The 20331-nt window shown below is 42.9% G+C and overlaps 1 protein-coding gene across 2 annotated transcripts in view; it reads left to right on the plus strand.

Annotated features, from left to right (window-relative positions):
- Positions 1-6143: 6143 nt before the first annotated feature.
- The window catches only part of RAB3GAP1 (RAB3 GTPase activating protein catalytic subunit 1), a 45533-nt gene continuing 31345 nt past the window's right edge, over positions 6144-20331 (plus strand). The window contains exons 1-9 of one of the 2 annotated variants that reach the window (XR_008596480.1): positions 6144-6198; positions 6315-6370; positions 9791-9866; positions 10206-10338; positions 10932-11010; positions 11849-11968; positions 13533-13698; positions 18897-18996; positions 20140-20221. Coding sequence is in view for 1 of the 2 variants with exons in the window: in XM_054970382.1 (XP_054826357.1) it covers positions 6181-6198; positions 6315-6370; positions 9791-9866; positions 10206-10338; positions 10932-11010; positions 11849-11968; positions 13533-13698; positions 18897-18996; positions 20140-20221 (830 nt within the window). In the remaining variant the exon portion in view is untranslated. The remainder of the gene's footprint in view (positions 6199-6314; positions 6371-9790; positions 9867-10205; positions 10339-10931; positions 11011-11848; positions 11969-13532; positions 13699-18896; positions 18997-20139; positions 20222-20331) is intronic. The other variant, XM_054970382.1, reaches the window with a different exon arrangement.

The following is a 20331-nucleotide window of genomic DNA, read 5'->3' on the forward strand; positions in this document are numbered from 1 at the left end:
GAGGTGGGGGATTAATACAGATATCACAGGTGCTGAATCCCCTGCATCAAGAATCTCCTGTATCAATCAAATATCCATTCCCAGTGTCCTGCAATTATAACTCTAAAAAAAAAATAGTTGCTCTCTGTTAGGCTAGAGCAGTAGCTTTCTTTCTGACATAATTTTCTATGTGCAAGGAATTATTTTATATTGGAGAACATTCATTTGTGTAAAACCACATCTGCAATTAGAGTGGTGTAGCTCAGGCACAGGTTTACCAGCTCATTTACATCCCTGACTATGCAATGGTTGTTCCAATTTTCACAGCAAAGCCCCTTTCATTTATTCAGCAACACTTTTACTACCTGATCATGTTGCCTGCACTCTCACTTATGTAAGTGACAAGTTCCACCACAATAGCACATGAAACTGTCTTACACTTAAACGGGACAATTAGCTATCAAGGCTGCTTTCACAGGGGAAGTTTTCCTTGCATGAAATGCCGATCCCACACCCCAATATAATGGGAGGTTTCAAGCTAATTCCAGGCACAATTTGTGAGCCTTTTGGGCCTCCAAGGAAAAAATGAAGGGTGCCGTGGCTGGAACGGCCATGTGGATGCTCATCTGCAGCCAATACAGAGATGGGGTAGCGCTAAGCACTCACCACCTTAAAAATGGCAGAGCTAAGATCCACCTCCCACCTTCCACCCCTTTAAAGGGCTTTTTTTTCTTTCCAGAGTGGAATGGGTGGTTGCCAGGCTGTGGTGAGGTGTGTGTGGTATGAGCTGTATAGTGTCTGTGCATGTGTACAGTTGCTAGAGGAAAATAGGGGAGAATGATCAATTCCAGGTTTTGGTGGAATTGCCCGCCCCTCCTGTTGTCTTTTGCATGTTGCTGTATACTCACATACACTCTTCCTGCTGGCTGCCCCACTTGCCCACTCATGCACCCTTCACTTGCTTGCTTGATGGCCCTCTCAGTGCGTTCACACTGTTCCTTGGTGGCACTGGATAGTCCATGAGGCTGGGAGTGCCACTGCTAGGGGTATCACTGTCCTGCAACACCTGCATGCACTTTATCCCAGCAGCGCTGAGCTGAATGTGCAAGTGGGACCATGAGGGGTGGGAGGGATCACAAGCAGGCAGGTAGGGGGAAGTGGGTTCCACTGGAAGTTCTGGGCCCTGGCAGCTGCTCCACCTCAGGGTATGCTGAAGCTCGCCCGAGGGAAGAAGTGGTGGTAATATGTACCATAGGGATAGGGCATGTGGACTCTGTTCCTACCTGTTCCCATGCTACTTTTTGCTGCTGACATGGTGGGTTTGCATTTCCATGCCCTTGTGTGGAAGTAGCCAAGGTCAGTATCGTCTACCCTGGCTGGGGCACTCTCTGTGATGGAGCATGTTCAGCAGCAGCATGTGACTCCCTGTGCCCTTTTGATGCCCACAAACAATCAGATTATAGTACGCTCTAGAAAATATGAATAAAACGTTAAGTTAGGGGAAAGCAACCCAGAGACTATTAATGCGCAATTTTACAGCCAAACAAGACAAAAACTTGTAGAGGTAAGAGTTACTATACCAAGGAAGATCAGAGCATCTCCAGTCTTTCCTACTGTCATCACTGCCATTTCCTGGCACATAGGAACAGACAAATATATCCCAGATATATGATGATCACATTCTGATCTGAAAATGTAAGTTCTTATAGTGTGAAAACACCGAGGAAAAATCAGTAATTTAGATTTCAGTCATCTCTTTGCCTTAACAAGCATATGTTCAGTCTTGAGGTCCTTTAATGCTGCCATAAAGTAGCACAAAACCTTTATTTTATATTTTATTATTATATTTTTGTTCTTCAGAATGGGATAACTATTTGCAGGAACTTTCTCAGAATCTGAATTGAGTTCATCAGAGTCAGGATCTCTCTCTCTCTTTTTAAACTTAGTAGCAGCCATAAGGGGATATATCCAGTTCTTTCCCTTCTGATCAGCTTTAAGGGAAGGAGTCAGCATTGCAATCAGGTCTTCTGCATTGTGTGGAGACCCTGAGCAGGTTTTTTTGGGGGGGAGGGTCCCTAGTCATTAATTCCCCCCCCCACTCCCCATCTCAGTTCTTCTGTGACTGAAGCATTCTAAGGACCACTGAAATGCAGTCAAAAATAAAGAGGGGACCAGTGGTAACTAGGGTTGCCAACCTCCAGGTGGGAATTACAACCAAAGCCAAAAGGGAAGCCCCCGGGGGCTACAAGACATGCAACAACAACAACCGGAGGATGCCACAACAGTAATAGTTATATAATAATTTATAATAAAGTGCAAAGGTGCAATGGTGTGCAAACGAGGTACAAAAATTCAAAAGGTACAATAATTACAATGAATACAAAACAGCAGTCTGTCGCCAAGGTAATTAATTTTACAACCATACAATGATGGGCTCAACTGGAGGTGGAGAGTGCAGTAAGGAAGGGTTGGAGAGAAACAGTCCAGAAGATCACGCAAAGAGTAAAAGGGTACCACGCTAGCCGACGGGCTAAAGCTTCCATTTACAATTCCCGTTTCGGAGCTTCTTCTTCCAGGGCTAGTCTCGCTGTTCACACATTCTCGCAATCCTTCCACTCAGTTCCATCATTCTCCCGTCATGGTTGCGCTTCCATTGAGAACGGCCCTTTTCCGTTTTTCCTGCTTGGAAACGCCTCTTTTGCGCTATTTTTGTATGCATGAGAACGTTTAGAAGCTAGAGGCAAAACACACACACCCTCCCTTCTTTTCAAAATGTCTCTGGTGTCTCCAGTTGAGCCCATCATTGTATGGTTGTAAAATTAATTACCTTGGCGACAGACTGCTGTTTTGTATTCATTGTAATTATTGTACCTTTTGAATTTTTGTACCTCGTTTGCACACCATTGCACCTTTGCACTTTATTATAAATTATTATATAACTATTACTGTTGTAGCATCCTCCGGTTGTTGTTGTTGCAAACCTCCAGGTGGGGCCTGAAGATCTTTTGGACTCACAACTGATCTCCAGGCTACAGAGATCAATTCTCCTGGAGAAAATGACAGCTCTGGAAGGCATACTCTGCATACCATAGAGCAAAGATGTCAAAGATACCGTTCGAGGGCTGGATCCGGCCCTTCCAGGGCTCTTTTTTGGCCGCGAACAACTGGGGGGAAAGGCAGGCGGCTTTTGACGAACCACCATTCTGTATTCCCCAAACTTTATGCGAATGGGGGAGCGGGAAGAAATCTCGCTCTCCTGAGAGTCTGCATTGGGAACGGGCGGCGGCGACTTAGGCTAGAGGCAGCTCACGGCAACTCTTGGGAGAGGAAGCCGACAGGGAAGGCAGTTGATGTGGCTCCACTCTGGGCTGCAGAGCCGCCTCCCCACAAGGCACCGCCTTATTCTCGGGCATCGCCAAGTCCTTCTGCTTTGCCCGGCGACGTGAGGGAACCGCGCTGTTGGGGGCGGGGGCGAGGAAAAGCCGTCTTAGGAGGAGGCCTGGGAAGGACAGGGGAGATAGGAGAAGGCGGGGCGGGGAGTGAGTTGGACTTTGGGGATGATGGGCCGTGGGGAGGCAGCTCGATGGAGGGGGGGGGGGGCGGTGTCCCAGCTAGGACTCCCTCTGCGGCTCCCTGCCTGTCTTGCCCTGGGCTTGGCTGGTATGGTTGAACTTGAGTCATCGGAGTCTTCCCAGGGGAGCAGTCAGAACACACAACATGGAGAAGCAAAGGGTGTTCTCAGGGGCTTCCTGCCCAAAATAGCCTTGCAGAGACTGGGGAATTGTGAGGCTGCTTCAGCTGCGAGGGGGCGGGGTGTGTGTGTGCGTGAGTGTGTGGAGAGGAGGAGGAGGAGGAAGGGAATATTCGTGCCATACAACCTTTTATAATATGCAGAGAAGGGAGGGAAGTGAGCCCGTTTCTGCTGGCAGCCAGCTCCATGCTTCCTTTTGAGTTCCATGATGAAATTTAGTACAATGACTGGGATTTAACTCTAAACTCCAAATGTCAGTATTTGGGGTTTAGATTTCGATCCCAGTCATTGTACTAAATTTCATTATTTCATAGCTCTCAGTTGGTGGTGGCCTGTTGTATTTTTATGCACCGACACTTGTTTTTAATGAGATCATGAGGATGTTTCCTAATTGTCCTTAATATATATGTAGTACTCGGCCTTTTGGCTTTGAGGCTAAACATTCTCTATTAAGTATGTGAGCAAGACGCAACCGCAATGTGCACGCAGCAGTGTCTGCTTTGTCCTTTCTGCTGTTGTGTTTGATGTATTGCTCCCACTGTTTAGTTTTAGGTGGGTAGCTGTGTTGGTCTGCAGTAGAACAGATCTGAGTCCAGGGGCACCTTAGAGACCAACAAGATTTTTAGGGCGTAAGTTTTTGAGAGTCAAAGCTCCCTTCTTGAGACACAAGTGGAAATGGGAGATACCTGAGTCTTTATATCCCAAAGGTGGGTGGGGTGTTAGAAGGAAGGGCATCAGGATGTAAACACACAATGCAGCTTGATTAGAGCAGAAATTAGCATCTGTAGTCGACAGGAATCCTAAGGTTATCCAAAGGATAGCCTGCTACAAGACAGACCCAAATGAAGCAACAATAGAACACCACTGGTGGTCACAAACAGCTCTTCACTCAAACCAGTTCAATGCATCATCAGTGATTTGCAACCTATGCTGAACGATGATACTCTTCTCTCACAAGCATCAGGATGCAAGCCTTTTCTTGCCCACAGTCAGTCTCCTAACTTAAACAACTTCTCACTCATAATAATGTACTTCCCAACACTGACACAGACTCTGGACTGGAGCCTACGATAAACCAAGATGCCAATTCTGCTCCATATTTACTCCGACAGCACAATCACTGACCTAACAACACCAGTTATACCATTTCATATTAATTTGCTTGTTCGTCTTCCAGTGCTATATATACTATCAAGTGTCAGCAATGCCCTGCCGCTCTCTACATTGGACAAACAGGTCAGTCCCTATGCAGAAGAATAAAAGATCCTAAATCTAACATTAGAAATCACAGCATTCAAAAAACAGAGGGAGAACATTTAAATCTTTCAGGACATTCCATTGCTGACCTAAAAGTGGCTGTCCTTAAACAGAGACACTTGAAGGGGAAATTGCAACATGAGATTGCTGAAATGAAGTTTATTCACAAATTCAGACCCCACCCCTGCAAGGAGCTGAACAGTTAGAATTCTTACCTCACTACAGATGCTAATTTCTGCTCTAATTGAGTTGCATAGTACCTTTACATCCTAATACCCTCCCTTGTAATATCCCACTCACCTTTGGCTGAAATATAAAGGCTCAGAGATCTCCATTCCTACTGTATCTGAAGAAAGGAGCTCTGACTCTCAAAAGCTACTCTAAAAATCTTGCTGGGATCCAAGGTGCCTCTAGACTCAAAGCTTGCTGTTTAGCAAAGTGTTGTGGTGGCTATACTATTGTGATTTGGGACAAGATTGTATTTGTGGATTATTCCCACCACTTGGCAGTATTACCCCATTTGCCTTACACTGAATCTTTACTTAGTAAGCATGTTTGTATTTTGAATAATACTAATGATTGGGTTTGCCTGTGTCCTTTATAAAGTATGTATCTCCAGTACCTGGCACTGAATTTTATGGTACATAGGAACTGGCCCGACCAAGTGACATTTGTCAGATCTAGCTCTGGTAACAAATGAGTTTGACAACCCCTGCTATAGAGTTTAGGAGAAAATAAAGTCTACTTCCAGCTATTTTCCCAAAATCTCCAGGAATTTCCTAAGGCAAAGTTGGCACTATAAATAGTGTTAGCACCACCACTAGCCTCTGAAGAAGGGAGCTCCAGTCCATGACAGATTATCCTAGAACACAATTTTAAGATGTCACTGGACTCCAGTTTAATTTCTTTTTATGACGTAAAAAGCTAACCCGGTTACCCCTGCAACATCCAGTGTACATCTCTGCTGTGCGGCCTTTTGGAAAGAACCAGTGGCCATTCAGAGTAATTCTTGACTTTAGGCCACTAAACTCCTTATCAAACTCAGGTTTCAGGACTGTCCGCTCTGCCGCAGCGAGAATCAGAAAAGAAAGACGCGACAGCGGCCGCTCGCTCCCCACGGGAGCGCGCCTTGCCCTTTTCCCACAATCCTTTCGGGCGAGCCGCGCTGTCTTCCAGCCCAGTGGCGGCTCAAGATGGCGGCTGACAGTGAGGTGAGTCCGCCTCTGGAGTTTCCTCTCCGCCCTTTCCTTCCCTTGCAAGGTAGAGCGCGGTGCCTTACCCAGTTCGCACTGGCCGTTGATTCTTTCCCCGTCTCTTTTTCTCGTAGCCCGAGTCCGAAGTGTTTGAAATCACTGACTTTACCACCGCTTCTGAGTGGGAGAGGTAGGTATGCCTCCTCCCAGAGCTCTGGTTTCGCTCTTCATCAGACCTCGTCTTTATGGTCACTTTCCTTCCCACCACCTTCTGTCCTTTCCTCCCTGCTGCGCCTTTCCAGTCATCTTTTGGCTCATCTTCCGCTTTCCCAGGGACTGTCATTAAGCCGCAACGCAGGGCTAATTTTAATTATTTTGTTACTGTACATGTCTTTGTTTTATTTGCTTCAAACGTTTTATTCTGGGAGCAGCTGCTGTTACAGTACACGTTTCCTTCCTTTAAGGAACTCAGACCCACGTATATGCTTCTTTACCTAATTCCCTAAAGCTTCTTGTGTGAGAATTTGAACCTGTGCCTCCTAGATTTTGGATTCTAACCACTTTACTATAGCGATCTTGGTGTTGGGCTAGGCTCTGGGAGAGACCTGGTTTTGAATCCCTACTCTGCCATGAAAGCTGGCTAGGTGATGTTCGGCCAGTCACTCTCTTAGCCTAACCCACCTTGTGAGGATAAAATGGAGGAGAACAATGTAAGCCACTTTGAGTCTCCCATTGGGGAGAAAGGCAGGATATAAATAAAGTAAATAAATCCCAAACCAAAATCCATATAATGTCTTTTATTACGATCAACCAAAACAACGCAACACTGTCATAGATCCAGAGTTAGCCATGTTAGTCTACAGTAGCAAAATAGCAAAGAGTCCAGTAGCACCTTTAAGACTAACCAACTTTATTGTAGCATAAGCTTTCGAGAGCCACAGCTCTCTTCATCAGATGCAACACTGTGCCTCACTGGCTCTTGTTTTCTTTTTCTTCACTTCTGCTCTTGTGCTTGTTTTGTACTTCCTCATGTTATCTTCACAACAACTGTATGAGGTAGGTTAGGCTGAGAAATAGGGAGTAACCCAAGACTCTCCCCGTGAGCTTGAACACATGAAGTTGACATGCTGAATCAGATTCTTGATCTGTCTCTTTAGCACTCTCTCTCTATGGTCTCAGGGAGAGGTCTTTCACATCTATGTCCTGATCCTTTTAACTGACTACATAGAACCTGGTGTGTGAGAATTTGAATCTGGGTCTCCCGGGTCCTGTTCAAAGACTCTAATCCCCTGCCACACTGGCTCTCCCTGGTTTTCTCCTTTTTTGGTCTCTCTTATTTTGTCATCTCTGCATTTGTCTTCTCTCAAAAGATAGCACCTTTTCAAAAAAATGAACAGGACAACTAAAAAAGATGTTACTACCTTAAATTTGTGATGTGACTCATTTCTGAGTCTTGACCTTCTGTTTGAAGACTCCTGCTCTTTATTTTTAGACCTGGATTTTGATTTTTGTTTGAGATGATGGCTGCTTGCCACCTTCCATACAGATAAATTGCTGCATACCGTGACTACTAACAACATGTGGAGAAGGGGGACAGGGGGTGACTCCTAATATGAAGTCCCTGTTTCTGTCTGTAAGGGACACTTTCTAGGCTGAGAGAACTTGTAATTTGAGGTTGATGTGAATCCTGAGATTGTCAGATCAACCCAATGCCTATCCCCTTAGACTCATAACCTTTTGTAATAGTGGTTGTCTCATCAAGCATGTGATGTTACTTATTTCCTTGACACCATGCCTTTCTCCCCAGCATGAGACCTAAGCGGCTTACATCATTCTTCTCAGCTTTGCTTATAAGTAGAAAAGAAATTTTCGTCACAGAAAAAAAAGTTATGTCCATATCTGGCTGATCCTGTGAATTTGGTAAACTAGCTGTAAAGGAAACATGATTGTTTTATACTGAGTGAATGGTTAAAATACAGTTATTTTGGTAGGGGGAGGCTTTATGTGTGGTTAGGATCAGGAGCATCACTTGGTATTTTTGCAGAGAGGGGGGTCAATGAGATTGAAGTGCTGGATGTTCTTCATTAGCTGCAAACCATAATTCCTGTATAGTGAGATAGGTGTGAATGACTGTTAGTGTTTCTAGGTTAAACAACAGAAAGAAGGAAAATTCAAATGAAGTACAAAATGTAAATCTTATTTAAATGTTATGGGATGTGTGTGTGAACATTGACTGTACTGATACACTTTGAAAGGGAAAGATATCCATTAAATCCATGTTTGGATTCTCAAAGATGTTGTTGTTCTTTCTCCAGTAGCTGTATTTTAGGAGGGCCTAAAGATTTTTGTTTGTCTCATTAGATAGGAATGGTAATTTTTTTTAAAAAAATACAAAATGTAAACTTTTCCAGTCTAGATGTTACTAAAATGTAACCTAAATGGAAGTGTAAGATCCAGTTGCACAAATCTGCTAAGGTCTCAAGTGCTTGTGTGATAAGGCTTTCTTTCTGAAGAACCATTCTAGTTACAGTCTGGTTCAAAGTACTTGTATCACTATATATTCTTGGGATACAATCACAACATTGCTGCCACGATTTTTGTGCTGGTGCTGTAGGTACTTGTAAAGTTTGGTCACCAGTTTTAAGATTGGGAAAAAACGGTTTTGCAGACCTGAGATTAAAAACATTCAGTATATTAAAACTCTTTAACTGAAATCTTAGTTGCTAGTTGTACATTTTACTATTCTTAAATGATTTTTCATAGTTTGATTGGATTTAGTTTAAAGTAACTATTCTTAGATCTCAGATGTTTTCCACAGTTTTCCCCTCACAATTAAAAAAAACCACTGCCTTTTTTTGCTTGCTGGCTTTTCATGTTTTGGTGTTGGAGTCCATGGACATTTTTTGCTGACGGGGGAGGGCAGTTTTTGTTGATTCCCACAGCTACTGCATACCTCTGACTTACCCCCTCATGCTGTTCCCGGGGACCCTCTATCCCTTAAGAACAGTATTTGTTTTGGATTGCAGTAGGTGTATGTGAAGAAAGTCCTCTCTGCTGACAGAAATCCCATTTATCATTGGACATGATCTGTGAGATCCAAATCTTTGTTGGTAGTAGCTTTTGAAAATGAATTGAACTGTTGTCATTTGAAAAACAATTTTTGTAGCTGCTTGAGTCATGAAATGTAAATGTAAATCAGACAGCCCAGTTGCACACATGTGGTAAATGAGGCTACCAAAACATTTTAGGCTAAGAGTTAGCCTTTGCTGTTTTTTCTGAAGTATACAAAAATGTTATATATAATTTTATGGAAGAAATGAATAAATGTATCCTGTTTTGTTCATGTTCTGAGCCATTTTTCAGTTTTATAAATCAATACATGAGTATGTTTCAGGTATGGTTCAGTAAGTTCTGAACCAGTTCTGATAGATGATTTAAGATAGATTGCATACACATAACATGCATTTTGTATAATATATGAATATTTGCAGTTTCCAGAACGATTCTAACTATTGGTATAATAATTATAGTTATTTGTTTATTTTTAGAAAGTTGAATTGCAGTACATACAGTGTATCACAATAATTTTAAAACTTGCCTTTTTCATTAGATTTATTTCAAGAGTTGAAGAGGTCTTAAATGACTGGAAGCTTATTGGCATTTCTTCAGGCAAACCTTTAGGAAAGGTGAGAATATCTGCTTTTGAAATTTTTAGGTATCAGTACAGACAGAACACTTGCAATCCGTAATCCTGTGAAGAAACAAGTGAAAGTGAGCCATTGGACAAATATTTAAATGTAGAAGGGAATTAATTTGGATTCATAGGATGAGAACAAAGAACTCAAAATAAGGAGCTGGAAAGAAATTTACTCTTCTGTGAGAGCTTTAAACTCCATTTATACAAAAACGGTTTTTAACTTTTCTGTTAGTAATAGCAGATCAGTATTGAAGTGCTTCATGTGAAATGTACAGTAATACTGTATTGCAATTTTGTATCTAATATGTTTGTCCCATTGAATATACAGGGTGTGTATACCACAGAAACGTGGGAGGAAAAATCAGATGAGATCTCTTTTGCTGATTTCCGATTCTCAGTCACACATCATTATCTTGTGCAAGAATCCAGTGAAAAGGATTCAAAAGAGGAGATAGTAGAAGGTAATTTTCTAATACCCAGATGGATGGCTTTAATAATATTATGTATTAGAACATTATATTAATTATTGGTATCTGAAAATATTATAATACTCCATAGCAAATTACATTTTTGTAGACAAAGATGTAAATAGCTATGCTGGTCCGTGGCAAAATCCCAAAACAAAATAATTTTTACAAAGACCAACCAAAATAACCACACAGAATACAAACTTCTAAGTTCTCCAGAACTCATTAGGTTGGAGGTTAATAAATAAAAAGAGAGTGGAAAGAAGAAAACATCTTTGAGGCCATGATCTTAAGGCCTTTATTGGCATTCTGTGTAGAATTGTTTGCTGGTTTCAGAGGGAATGGCTGGTTGGTATTGGCTTGCTCCTTTAGTGTGCTGGGAACTAGAAGCAAAAAATGGAATCTCTGTAAAAGGTAGTGCTATTTTGTCCATCCTGGTCAAGTGGCTGATAGCAAAAGAGTATCTCTATTTTTTTTGTTAAGTAATTCCTTTTGGAGTAGACACTGTACTAATTTTACATATAACTTTTTTTCCTGACTGTAAATTTAGACATCTAACATTTGTATCCCTGTGAATGGTTTCACAGATGCTCTCCCAGTTGCTATGCAAGATCTATTGTGCATGAACAATGATTTTCCTCCCAGAGCACATTGTCTAGTGAGATGGTATGTGTATTATATCTACATGTTCTGTGTTGTTTCCTGTAACAGTGTTAAAATTATAGTGCATATATAGTTTTTTTTTATTTTACTTCATTTATACCTTGCCTTTTTTCCAAATGGGGACTCAAATTGCCTTACATCATTCTTGTCTCCTATATTTTTTCCTCTCAACAACCATGTGAGGTAGATTAGATTTAAGAGTGTGTGACTGGCGCAAGGTTACCCAGTGAGCTTCCATGGCAGAGTTGGAAATCAAACCTGAATTCCCCAGATTTTAGTTCTTCACTCTAAGCATTACACCACACTTGCTGTTGTTTCATGACATTTAGTGACTGACCCCTAGAATCCCCAGAGAATTTGTATTGTTTATGATCATATTTATGATGCAATAACACTTGAATATTAAGCTAATGGGACATGGATTTCCTTGCATTCCCCTCCCTCCAGTAGCCCCTTTTAACCTCACTCCCCAAAGTTGATACTGGATGTTGAGTCAAGACTTAAATGGCATGGGAGACTGTGGTGAAGAGAGTGTGGGGGGGAACTATGACCAGTCCCCCACCCTGTATGAGTTTTCATTTGTGTGGGTCCTGCAACTCCTAGCATTTGCCTTTTTGGCTCTCAAAAGAAATTGTAGGAAGAAGTTGAAGTTGGTAGGCTAGAGTCCAGTGAATATAATTTCAGATTGGATTGCTTTCAAACAAATGTTTAGTGCAACTGCACCTAGCAATTTGAAAGAGACTTGAGATTTTTCATGTCTGAATAATAATGAAAAAAGAAAAAATTGTTCTGAATATGCTAACTTTAAAAAATCAGTTATTGAACCTTACTGTTCTTCTAGGTATGGCTTGCGTGAATTTGTCGTCATTGCACCAGCAGCAAATAATGATGCTGTTCTTAGTGAATCCAAATGTAACCTCCTCCTGAGTTCAGTTTCTATTGCATTGGGGAACACTGGGTGGTAAGTTAAGTTCTGCAGCTATGAATATCATCAGCATGTTCTATCACAGAACATTCTTCCTAGTGAGAGAAAATATTGTTCTGCTAATAGCAGTGATTGGTATAGAACCACATGTTTTAAATCTGATATTAACATCAAGAAAAATGCAGAAAAGCATAATCATACCAGGCAACAAATTTGTTTTGTTACCCATGCTATAATTTTCTTGTATTTAGAAAGTATAGTTGAGCAAATAATTGTATTATTGTATTGCTGGATTCAGTTTCTCTTCCCTGTCCCCCCACTCCAATATTACAAGTGTGATGTAGAGTAATTTGGGCACATTTTCCCCAGTATCAGCCTATTAGTTCTAAAGACAGTGGCTTGGATACCAGCTACTATGAATGGCACATGGAATGGGGCTTTGCTGCTGCTTGCTTTCCTGTGCAGCCTTGTCCAACGCCACTTTTGAGCACTGGGAAATCCTCTGCAACTGCATAGGAGACGATGCAGGGGGATGCAGTGGGAATTGGCAAAAAGTTTCTCCTCTCCGCTGAACAAAAATCTTTTCATGCATCTTTGGATTCAAGCCACTAACTTTTCATCAAGTGTGTATCATATTATAATAATTTTTAAACAGTTTGGTCAATAGATGTTGTTAAACACATTTGAAGTCTGTGAACAAATCATAGACAAATTTACAGTGCAGTCCTAAACCAAGTTACTCCAGTGTAAAACCTTTGATGTCAGTGGGCTTAGACTGGAGAAACTCTATTTAGGATTGCACTGTTAAAGTGTGACATAAGCAGGTTCAGCAAGGGTTTCTTAAAACTATTTTCCCCTCAACAATACACTGCCATTCCATGCCACACGCTGCTTCTAATATGCCCTTAAGATTCAAAGGTGATTTGGCATGTGTCTTGAGTGCTGCTGTTCAAGTAAGATAAGCCTAAATCCTGACTGGGTGCTCCAAGCTAGTTGGATGGCACATGTGACTGTAGTTTAAGCATTCTTTCCTGTTAGACATTTTAAATCATGTTAAAACATCATGTCACTTTACCTTGTAATTGTGTAAACATTTATATTTATGGCTGCTTTAGATGCTATGGTTTCCTATACTGGAAGTCCTTGGGTGTGTATGTATGTAAGAAAATGTGTATGTTGTTGTGTGTCACAATCTTGCGTGCACATACATATATTATATGGACTGTCTTTCAGTCATAACAGCTGTCAAAGCAATTGATAAAATTTGTTGTGGTGCCAGAGGGATACTTGTCGTATTTGTAATATAATGGCTAGCTCTTCTCATCTCTAGATGTTCAGCTCTTTGTATTTTCTGCAAGTCTCATGAGGCAAGAAATAAGCCCTCCCAGAAATGTTCTGGATACCCCTGTAGCACCACATGTTGATTGTCCCTATTGGGAAGAGCCTCCCTTCTGTGTCTAATGAATATACGGCCCTGTTTCATCTTGGCATTTCTGGTGGCCAAAAGGGACTGTGTCCTTTAGATGGACATATGAAGCTGTCTTATACTAAGGCAGACTTCTCTGGAGAAAAACACTTGAATTTTTGTAATTTTTTCCAGCCAAGTCCCATTATTTGTTCAAATTCATCACCAATGGCGAAAAATGTATGTTGGAGAATGTCAGGGTCCTGGAGTTAGAACGGATTTTGAAATGGTTCATCTTCGCAAAGTGCCCAGTCAATATACTCATGTATCAGGACTACTGGACATCTTCAAATCCAAGATTGTAAGTATTGCATGCATATGTTGAGAAATGTTTTCTTTACAAAAGTTGAGTACCATTGCAACATTGTATGCACAGATACAGATTCTGGTAGTTCATGCTGATCTGATACTCATGGAAAACAGTGTTTCACTCACCTGTAACTGTTGTTCGTCTAGTTCATTCTGTGCAGACACACATTGGGACTGCGCTTGCGCAGGCCTGCCTCGGAGAGAGATTTATAGCTTTAAAAACTCCGAGAAGTGGGCGTCCCCGCCCATGGCGCATGCGCCGCTTTTGGCGCTCAAACACGCATATTAGGGCGGGGCGCCCATCTTGTCCCTCAGTTCTCTTTTCGCCGCCGGTGGGAGAGATCGCTAGCTTTATCGCTCCTTGATTGCGAACTGGTTTTTTCCTCAGAACGTTAGTTGTATATAGTTAGTTGTTGTAGTCGTAGATAGTTAGTTGTATATAGTTCTTCAACCTGTTTTTTCCAAATGTCGCACAAGGCATTGTTTAAAAAGTGCTCTCAGTGCGACACTAAGATGCCCCATACGGATGAGCATTCCCTGTGTCTACTCTGTCTGGGTGAGTCCCATATTGTTTCAACTTGCTGCCATTGCCAACGGTTCACCCCGAAGGCACGTAGTGATAGAGCAGCCAGGCTCAAGGCGGCCCTGTGGGAGATGGTCCTTTCGGGATCCAATAAACCATCTATACAAACGCCAGGGGCTGGATCGAACCCTCTGCCCAGAGTGATAGCCTTACCTGATAAGACGGGCCAAGAAAGCACTTCAATCGAGCGAACCGTTACGCAGTCGGAACCGGCGCCTGCCGTTCCAGACCCTGTCGGTTCCGAGTCGAAACCGAAGGATAAAGCGGGGCCTACCAAGCGCCACTCCCCGGAACCGGCCGCTGACAACCGTACCTCTGCGGAACCGATACCGAAGAAGGCTAAGGCGAAGACTAAGTCTGGGAGTTCACTATTGCCCTCACAAGAACTGCAACTCGCTATCACGGAACTCCTACAGAAGGGTGCAATACAAAGGGTCCCTACCAGTGACTCCCGGTTTGGGTTCTATTCTCGATACTTCTTGGTAGAGAAGAAGGACGGTGGAGTCAGACCGATCCTTGACCTACGACAACTGAATTTGTTTATTAAAGTTGAAAAGTTTCGCATGTTAACACTCTCTAGTGTCATTCATTATCTAGAGAAAAATTCCTGGTTCGCGGTCCTGGATCTCAAGGACGCTTACTTTCACATATCGATAAACCATACCCATAGAAAATATCTGCGGTTCTGTTATGGGGACGAGGTGTTCCAATATGCGGTATTACCTTTTGGGTTATCATCAGCCCCCAGGGTGTTCACTAAATGCATGGCAGTGGTGGTGGCCTTCCTGAGAGCTCAGGGTTGCACGATCTACCCATACCTAGATGATTGGCTCCTGGTAGACCATTCTAGGGAAGTCCTGCTGCAACATGTACACCTCACGATCACTACTATTTCCAAATTGGGCCTTTTAGTTAACTGGAAAAAGTCTACCCTAGAACCCTCGCAATCCATTCAGTTTATAGGGGCTTCCCTGGATGCGGTTGTAGCGAGAGCTTTCCTCCCCTTGGAAAGACTACGGGTAATCCAATCCTTAGTGAGACGAGTGGAGTCCAAACGGTTCCAGTCGGCAAGGCTCGTTCAAAGATTGCTGGGCCTTATGGCTTCTTCGACAGGGGTTGTTCCCTTTGCACGCCTCTTTATGAGGCCGTTGCAGAATTGGTTCATCTGGGCCTTTAACCTGGTCACGGATTCTCAACTACGAAATCTATCTATTCCACGTTCAATCGTTAGATCCTTACGATGGTGGGGAGACCCTTCCAATTTACTTCTCGGGGTTCCCTTCGGAACTCCCACGCCCGAGGTCATTTTGACCACTGATGCCTCCCTCCAAGGGTGGGGGGGACATTTGGGATCCTGTTCAGTGCAGGATATTTGGTCCCCGTCTGAATCACACATGCATATTAATGTCCTGGAATTGAGAGCCATACGTTATTCACTTGTTTCCTTTGCAGACCTGGTACGGGACAAGGTAGTGCAGGTGCAGACAGACAATACCACCGCTCTCTATTACCTCAACAAACAAGGTGGAACGTCTTCCCTTACACTCTGCAGAGAGGCGAGACGCCTGTGGCTCTGGGCTATTTGCAACAACACCTGCCCGCAGGCCCTCCACATAGCCGGCCTCTCGAACTCCAGGGCGGACGAGTTGAGCAGGTTCTTCAGACCGCATCACGAATGGGCAATCAACGACATGTTTCTTCGCCCGGTTTTCGAGCTTTGGGGACACCCAGAGGTGGACCTCTTCGCAACTTCCCAAAATGCCAAGGCGGAACTGTTCTGTTCCAGGGCGGGGTGGGACAGCCACTCACTAGGAGATGCGTTCCAAATTCCCTGGGTTGACGCACTGTTTTATGCGTTCCCACCAATACCCATGTTGCCCCAGGTTCTTTGCAGGGCCAGGCACTACAAGACCCATTGCATTCTTGTAGCTCCTTTTTGGCCTCGCAGGGAGTGGTTTCCCCTCCTATGGCGGCTGGCAAAGGGCAGGTGCTATCCCTTCCCAAACAACCCGGATCTACTCCACCGGGGGCTGCTTCGACACCACGATGTCAGCTTGCTCAGTCTAGCAGCTTGGCTGCTATCCCCGTAGCGAGGGGGTTCTCTGCGGAGGTTACAGAGATCTTGCTAAACGCTAGAAAACCTTCCACCAGAAAGTCGTATGCTTACAAGTGGGATGCTTTTGCAGGATGGGCGATACAGCAGGGATTTTCACCTTTCTCCTGCCCCTTGCCTAGGGTATTTGATTACTTACTTTCCCTTTTACATAGAGGCTTAGCAGCCACGTCAGTTAAGGTTCATTTGGCTGCCATATCAGCGTTCCACGAAAGGGTAGATGACAGGACCCTTTTTTCACATCATGCGTCAAAACAATTCCTTAAGGGGGTGTTTCATATTTTTCCCCCTAGGAGGGCTCCGACACCTCAGTGGAGCTTGTCTCTGGTACTGGCTCAGTTGATGCTTCCCCCTTTTGAGCCTCTAGCATGTTGTCAGATGGCCCTGCTATCCTGGAAAGTAGCCTTCCTGGTTGCGATTACATCGCTAAAGAGGGTAGGTGAATTAGCGTCCCTACGGATGGATTCCCCCTTTTTACAGTTTTTTCCCCTGAAAGTGGTGCTTCACCCTAGCCTGGGGTTTACACCTAAGGTGGTGTCTGCTTTCCATTTGAATCAGAAGCTCTCACTACCGGTATTCTTCCCCAGTCCTACCTCAGAGGCAGAGAAAGCTTTACACAGTTTAGATGTTAAGATGGCTTTATTGTATTATTTAGATAGAACACGATCATTTCGAAGGTCCAAATCCCTTTTTATTTGCTATGCTGGCCCTCGTAGGGGTTCACCAGCATCTAATCAATCTGTGTCTCGGTGGATTGTAGCGACAATCGGAAGGTGCTACGCTACAGCCAACACGCCATGTCCTGGCACGGTCAAAGCTCATTCGACTCGCTCACAATCCTCCTCGGCTGCTTTCCTGCGGGGGACACCATTACAAGATATCTGTCAAGCGGCGACCTGGTCCTCATCAGACACGTTTGTCAGACACTATGCTGTGGATGCGGGTTCCAGGTTGGATGCTGCTGTGGGGAGTGCAGTACTTCATTCTTTATTTGTATAAGGAGAGGACCTCATGCACGGTGAGAAGGTTCAAGACGTGTAGTGCTTTGTACCGCTATTTGGTACCCGGGGGAGATGGAGCTCCTCACACCCGCCCCCATTGGAGAGTAGCTTGTTATACTCCCAATGTGGGGCTGCACAGAAGAACGACGACGAAAACAGTGTTTCACTCACCTGTAACTGTTGTTCGTCTAATTCATTCTGTGCAGACACACATTCCCTCCCTCCTAGATTCAGAGATGCTTGAAGAAACAACAGGAAAAAAATCTCTTATTTTGTGTCGTATAAACACAGCCACGATGAAGAAACTATTTTTGACCATGATTTTGATACATGACTTATAATTAAAACTATTTCCATATTGCCCTAAGAGCTCTCTGGAATAGCTCTGTTTTGCAGCCTCACTGGAAAGCCAGAAGGGTAGAGCGCTCATGACCTGTTCTGCAAGCTTCTGCCAGAGGCTTGGGGCAGCCACTGAAAAGGCTTCTTTCTCCCAGCTGGAGACTGAATCTTTGTGTTTCCTAGTTCTCTGAGCTTTGATAGTATGGGGCCTCGAGTTCCTTCTGTGAGAGATGTGCTGTGCTTGCAGCTCCTTGTGAGTCCGTGAATGGACACAGCCTCTCACATCAGCCATTCCTTTCCTACTGTGCAGGTATTTAAAACCCAGGAAGGCTGCTCCCCCCCCAAAAGTGTTGGCTATGCTCCAAAGTTTAGTGCTTGGCAACAGTTTGCTGCTCCTCCACCCAGTCCAGAGAGCCATATAGATTCTGCTGTCTCTCCCTTACAGAGAGCATGCTTCTCCCCAGAGAATTGAATGAATATATTTTTTCTGTTGTAGTACCAAAGGTTGACTTGTGTGTTTGAGCTGGCAACTTCCGTATCGTCCCATGTAATTTCAAGTGTGATTCTACTCAGTTCACACATTTAGCTGGTAGCCCTCAAATGATGTACATATGTTTGTGAAGCAGCCCGTAGTCATTATCTTTGAATTAGTTTTAGTCCATGATCTAGAGAAATATGAAAGCAGATCTGCCTGTGCAGTGGGACATTTTTTACTTTTTGTAAAGAGAAACCCTTTTCTCCCTTTCCCTTCATAATCACAGAGCACTGCTGGCACTTCAGTGATCTTCAAAAGTAGGTTGATGTACAGTGCTGTGTGGATGCTATTGTTGTCCACACTAATGATGGTAGTATTTATGAAGCCAAAACGTTTTCGGTAACTTGTTACAAATGGTAAGCCAGTTTTTTGTTGAGCCAGTTTATTATATCTGACCTGCTTTAATAGTGAACCATTTATTTTGGAACTTCCAAGTGATTCAGAAGGACATCAATGAATGATGTACCTGGAATTTTATTTGGTGGGAAGAGTATTTATACAACAGAATTTATCTTTCATAAATATATTTTGAGATGGTACTGAGGCAAATAAAGATATAGATACAGCATGTTTAAGTTGGTCCAAATTTTTGATGTGTTTCCTTACATTTGTCTTCCAGGGTTGTCCGTTAACTCCATTGCCTCCAATTAATATAAGTATTAGACTTACGTATGTGCTTCAGGACTGGCAGCAATATTTCTGGCCCCAGCAACCACCAGGTAGGACATTTATATGGGTGTGTTATGGTTATCTTCTATAGAATGTAGTACAGAAAATGGTCCAGTTTTGTGCTCCAGAGGTCTTATTTTCTCTCTCCAAAGAAACTCCATGTTCTGCAGAAAGCTGCTTTTGAAACTAAGGGAGTTTAAAAAGTAGTTTAGGATATGACATGGCAGTAGGCAATCATTGAGAAAAGGGATGGGTAAAAAAGCTTGTTTTTCCAGCTCCATGGTAGAAAACAGAGTTATCAGGCTTTCTAACACTGAACTACATATATCAATGTTTGTGATAGTTTCTACGTCGTAGTAATATTCTTAAAGTTAAGAAACATTTATTTACTATCAAAATGAAGATAATATTGAATAACTTGAAACAACATCCTTTAATTCTGTGTTATGGTAAATAGCCAGAAATCCCGCCCCCCTCCGGGCACTAGAATAAATCTCAGTTTTTTCTTATATTTTTTACAGTTTTGACAAGATATAACACTTGTTGGTTTATTAGATCATTCTTCAGCAGTGTTGCTGATGCTGTCTTTGCAAAAGCACACAGTACAGCTTCTGGTTGTCATCTTAGAGTATTAACCAAGAAAGGAAGGCTAGCCCATTTTGCCCACTGTAGGTGCTTTTGCAGCATCACTGATCTGCAGTGGCTACTGTGGGCCTTTATTCAAGAGCAGAATTAAGTTCCATTCCACTCCTTAACTGGCATGGCACTGAAGATTTGCAGCACTCCTTAACTGGCATGGCACTGAAGATTTGCAGCACTCCTTAACTGGCATGGCACTGAAGATTTGCAGCAGAGGACCCCCAAACAATTTCCTAAGCTTATCCAAGTTTTGCAGTGTGGTTTTGGGACAAAATAGTTTAAATAAGTAAATCAGTTATTTACATAAAAATTACTGTGTAATGAATACAAAGTATTGCCTAAATGTCAGCAAATAGCAAATCGTTAAGAAAATTGTTGATTTCTGGAATTTTTTAACCTGTTTCTCTTTGGTCTAAGATGCTAAGATTGCTAATGGTGGCTACTTCACCTGCTTTCCAGGTCATTTAGATAATCTGCGGGTAGGAAATATTTTATTTGGTAGTGAATTCAACAGTTTGTTGTTAATGTTATGTAAAATATTGCTTTGTCTGTAGATATAGATGCTTTGGTTGGAGGAGAAGTTGGAGGACTAGAATTTGGAAAGTTACCATTTGGTGCCTGTGAGGATCCTATCAGGTAAAACTTGGTGTAATTTAAATACTCAGGACACATAGTACAATGGACTTTCTTTTGAAGGCTGGGAGGGAATGATCCAAACTTACGAATCTTTCCTTGCAGATGTTTTA

Source organism: Eublepharis macularius, chromosome 2, assembly GCF_028583425.1.
Source record: "Eublepharis macularius isolate TG4126 chromosome 2, MPM_Emac_v1.0, whole genome shotgun sequence".
In the NCBI taxonomy this organism is placed as follows: domain Eukaryota; kingdom Metazoa; phylum Chordata; class Lepidosauria; order Squamata; family Eublepharidae; genus Eublepharis; species Eublepharis macularius.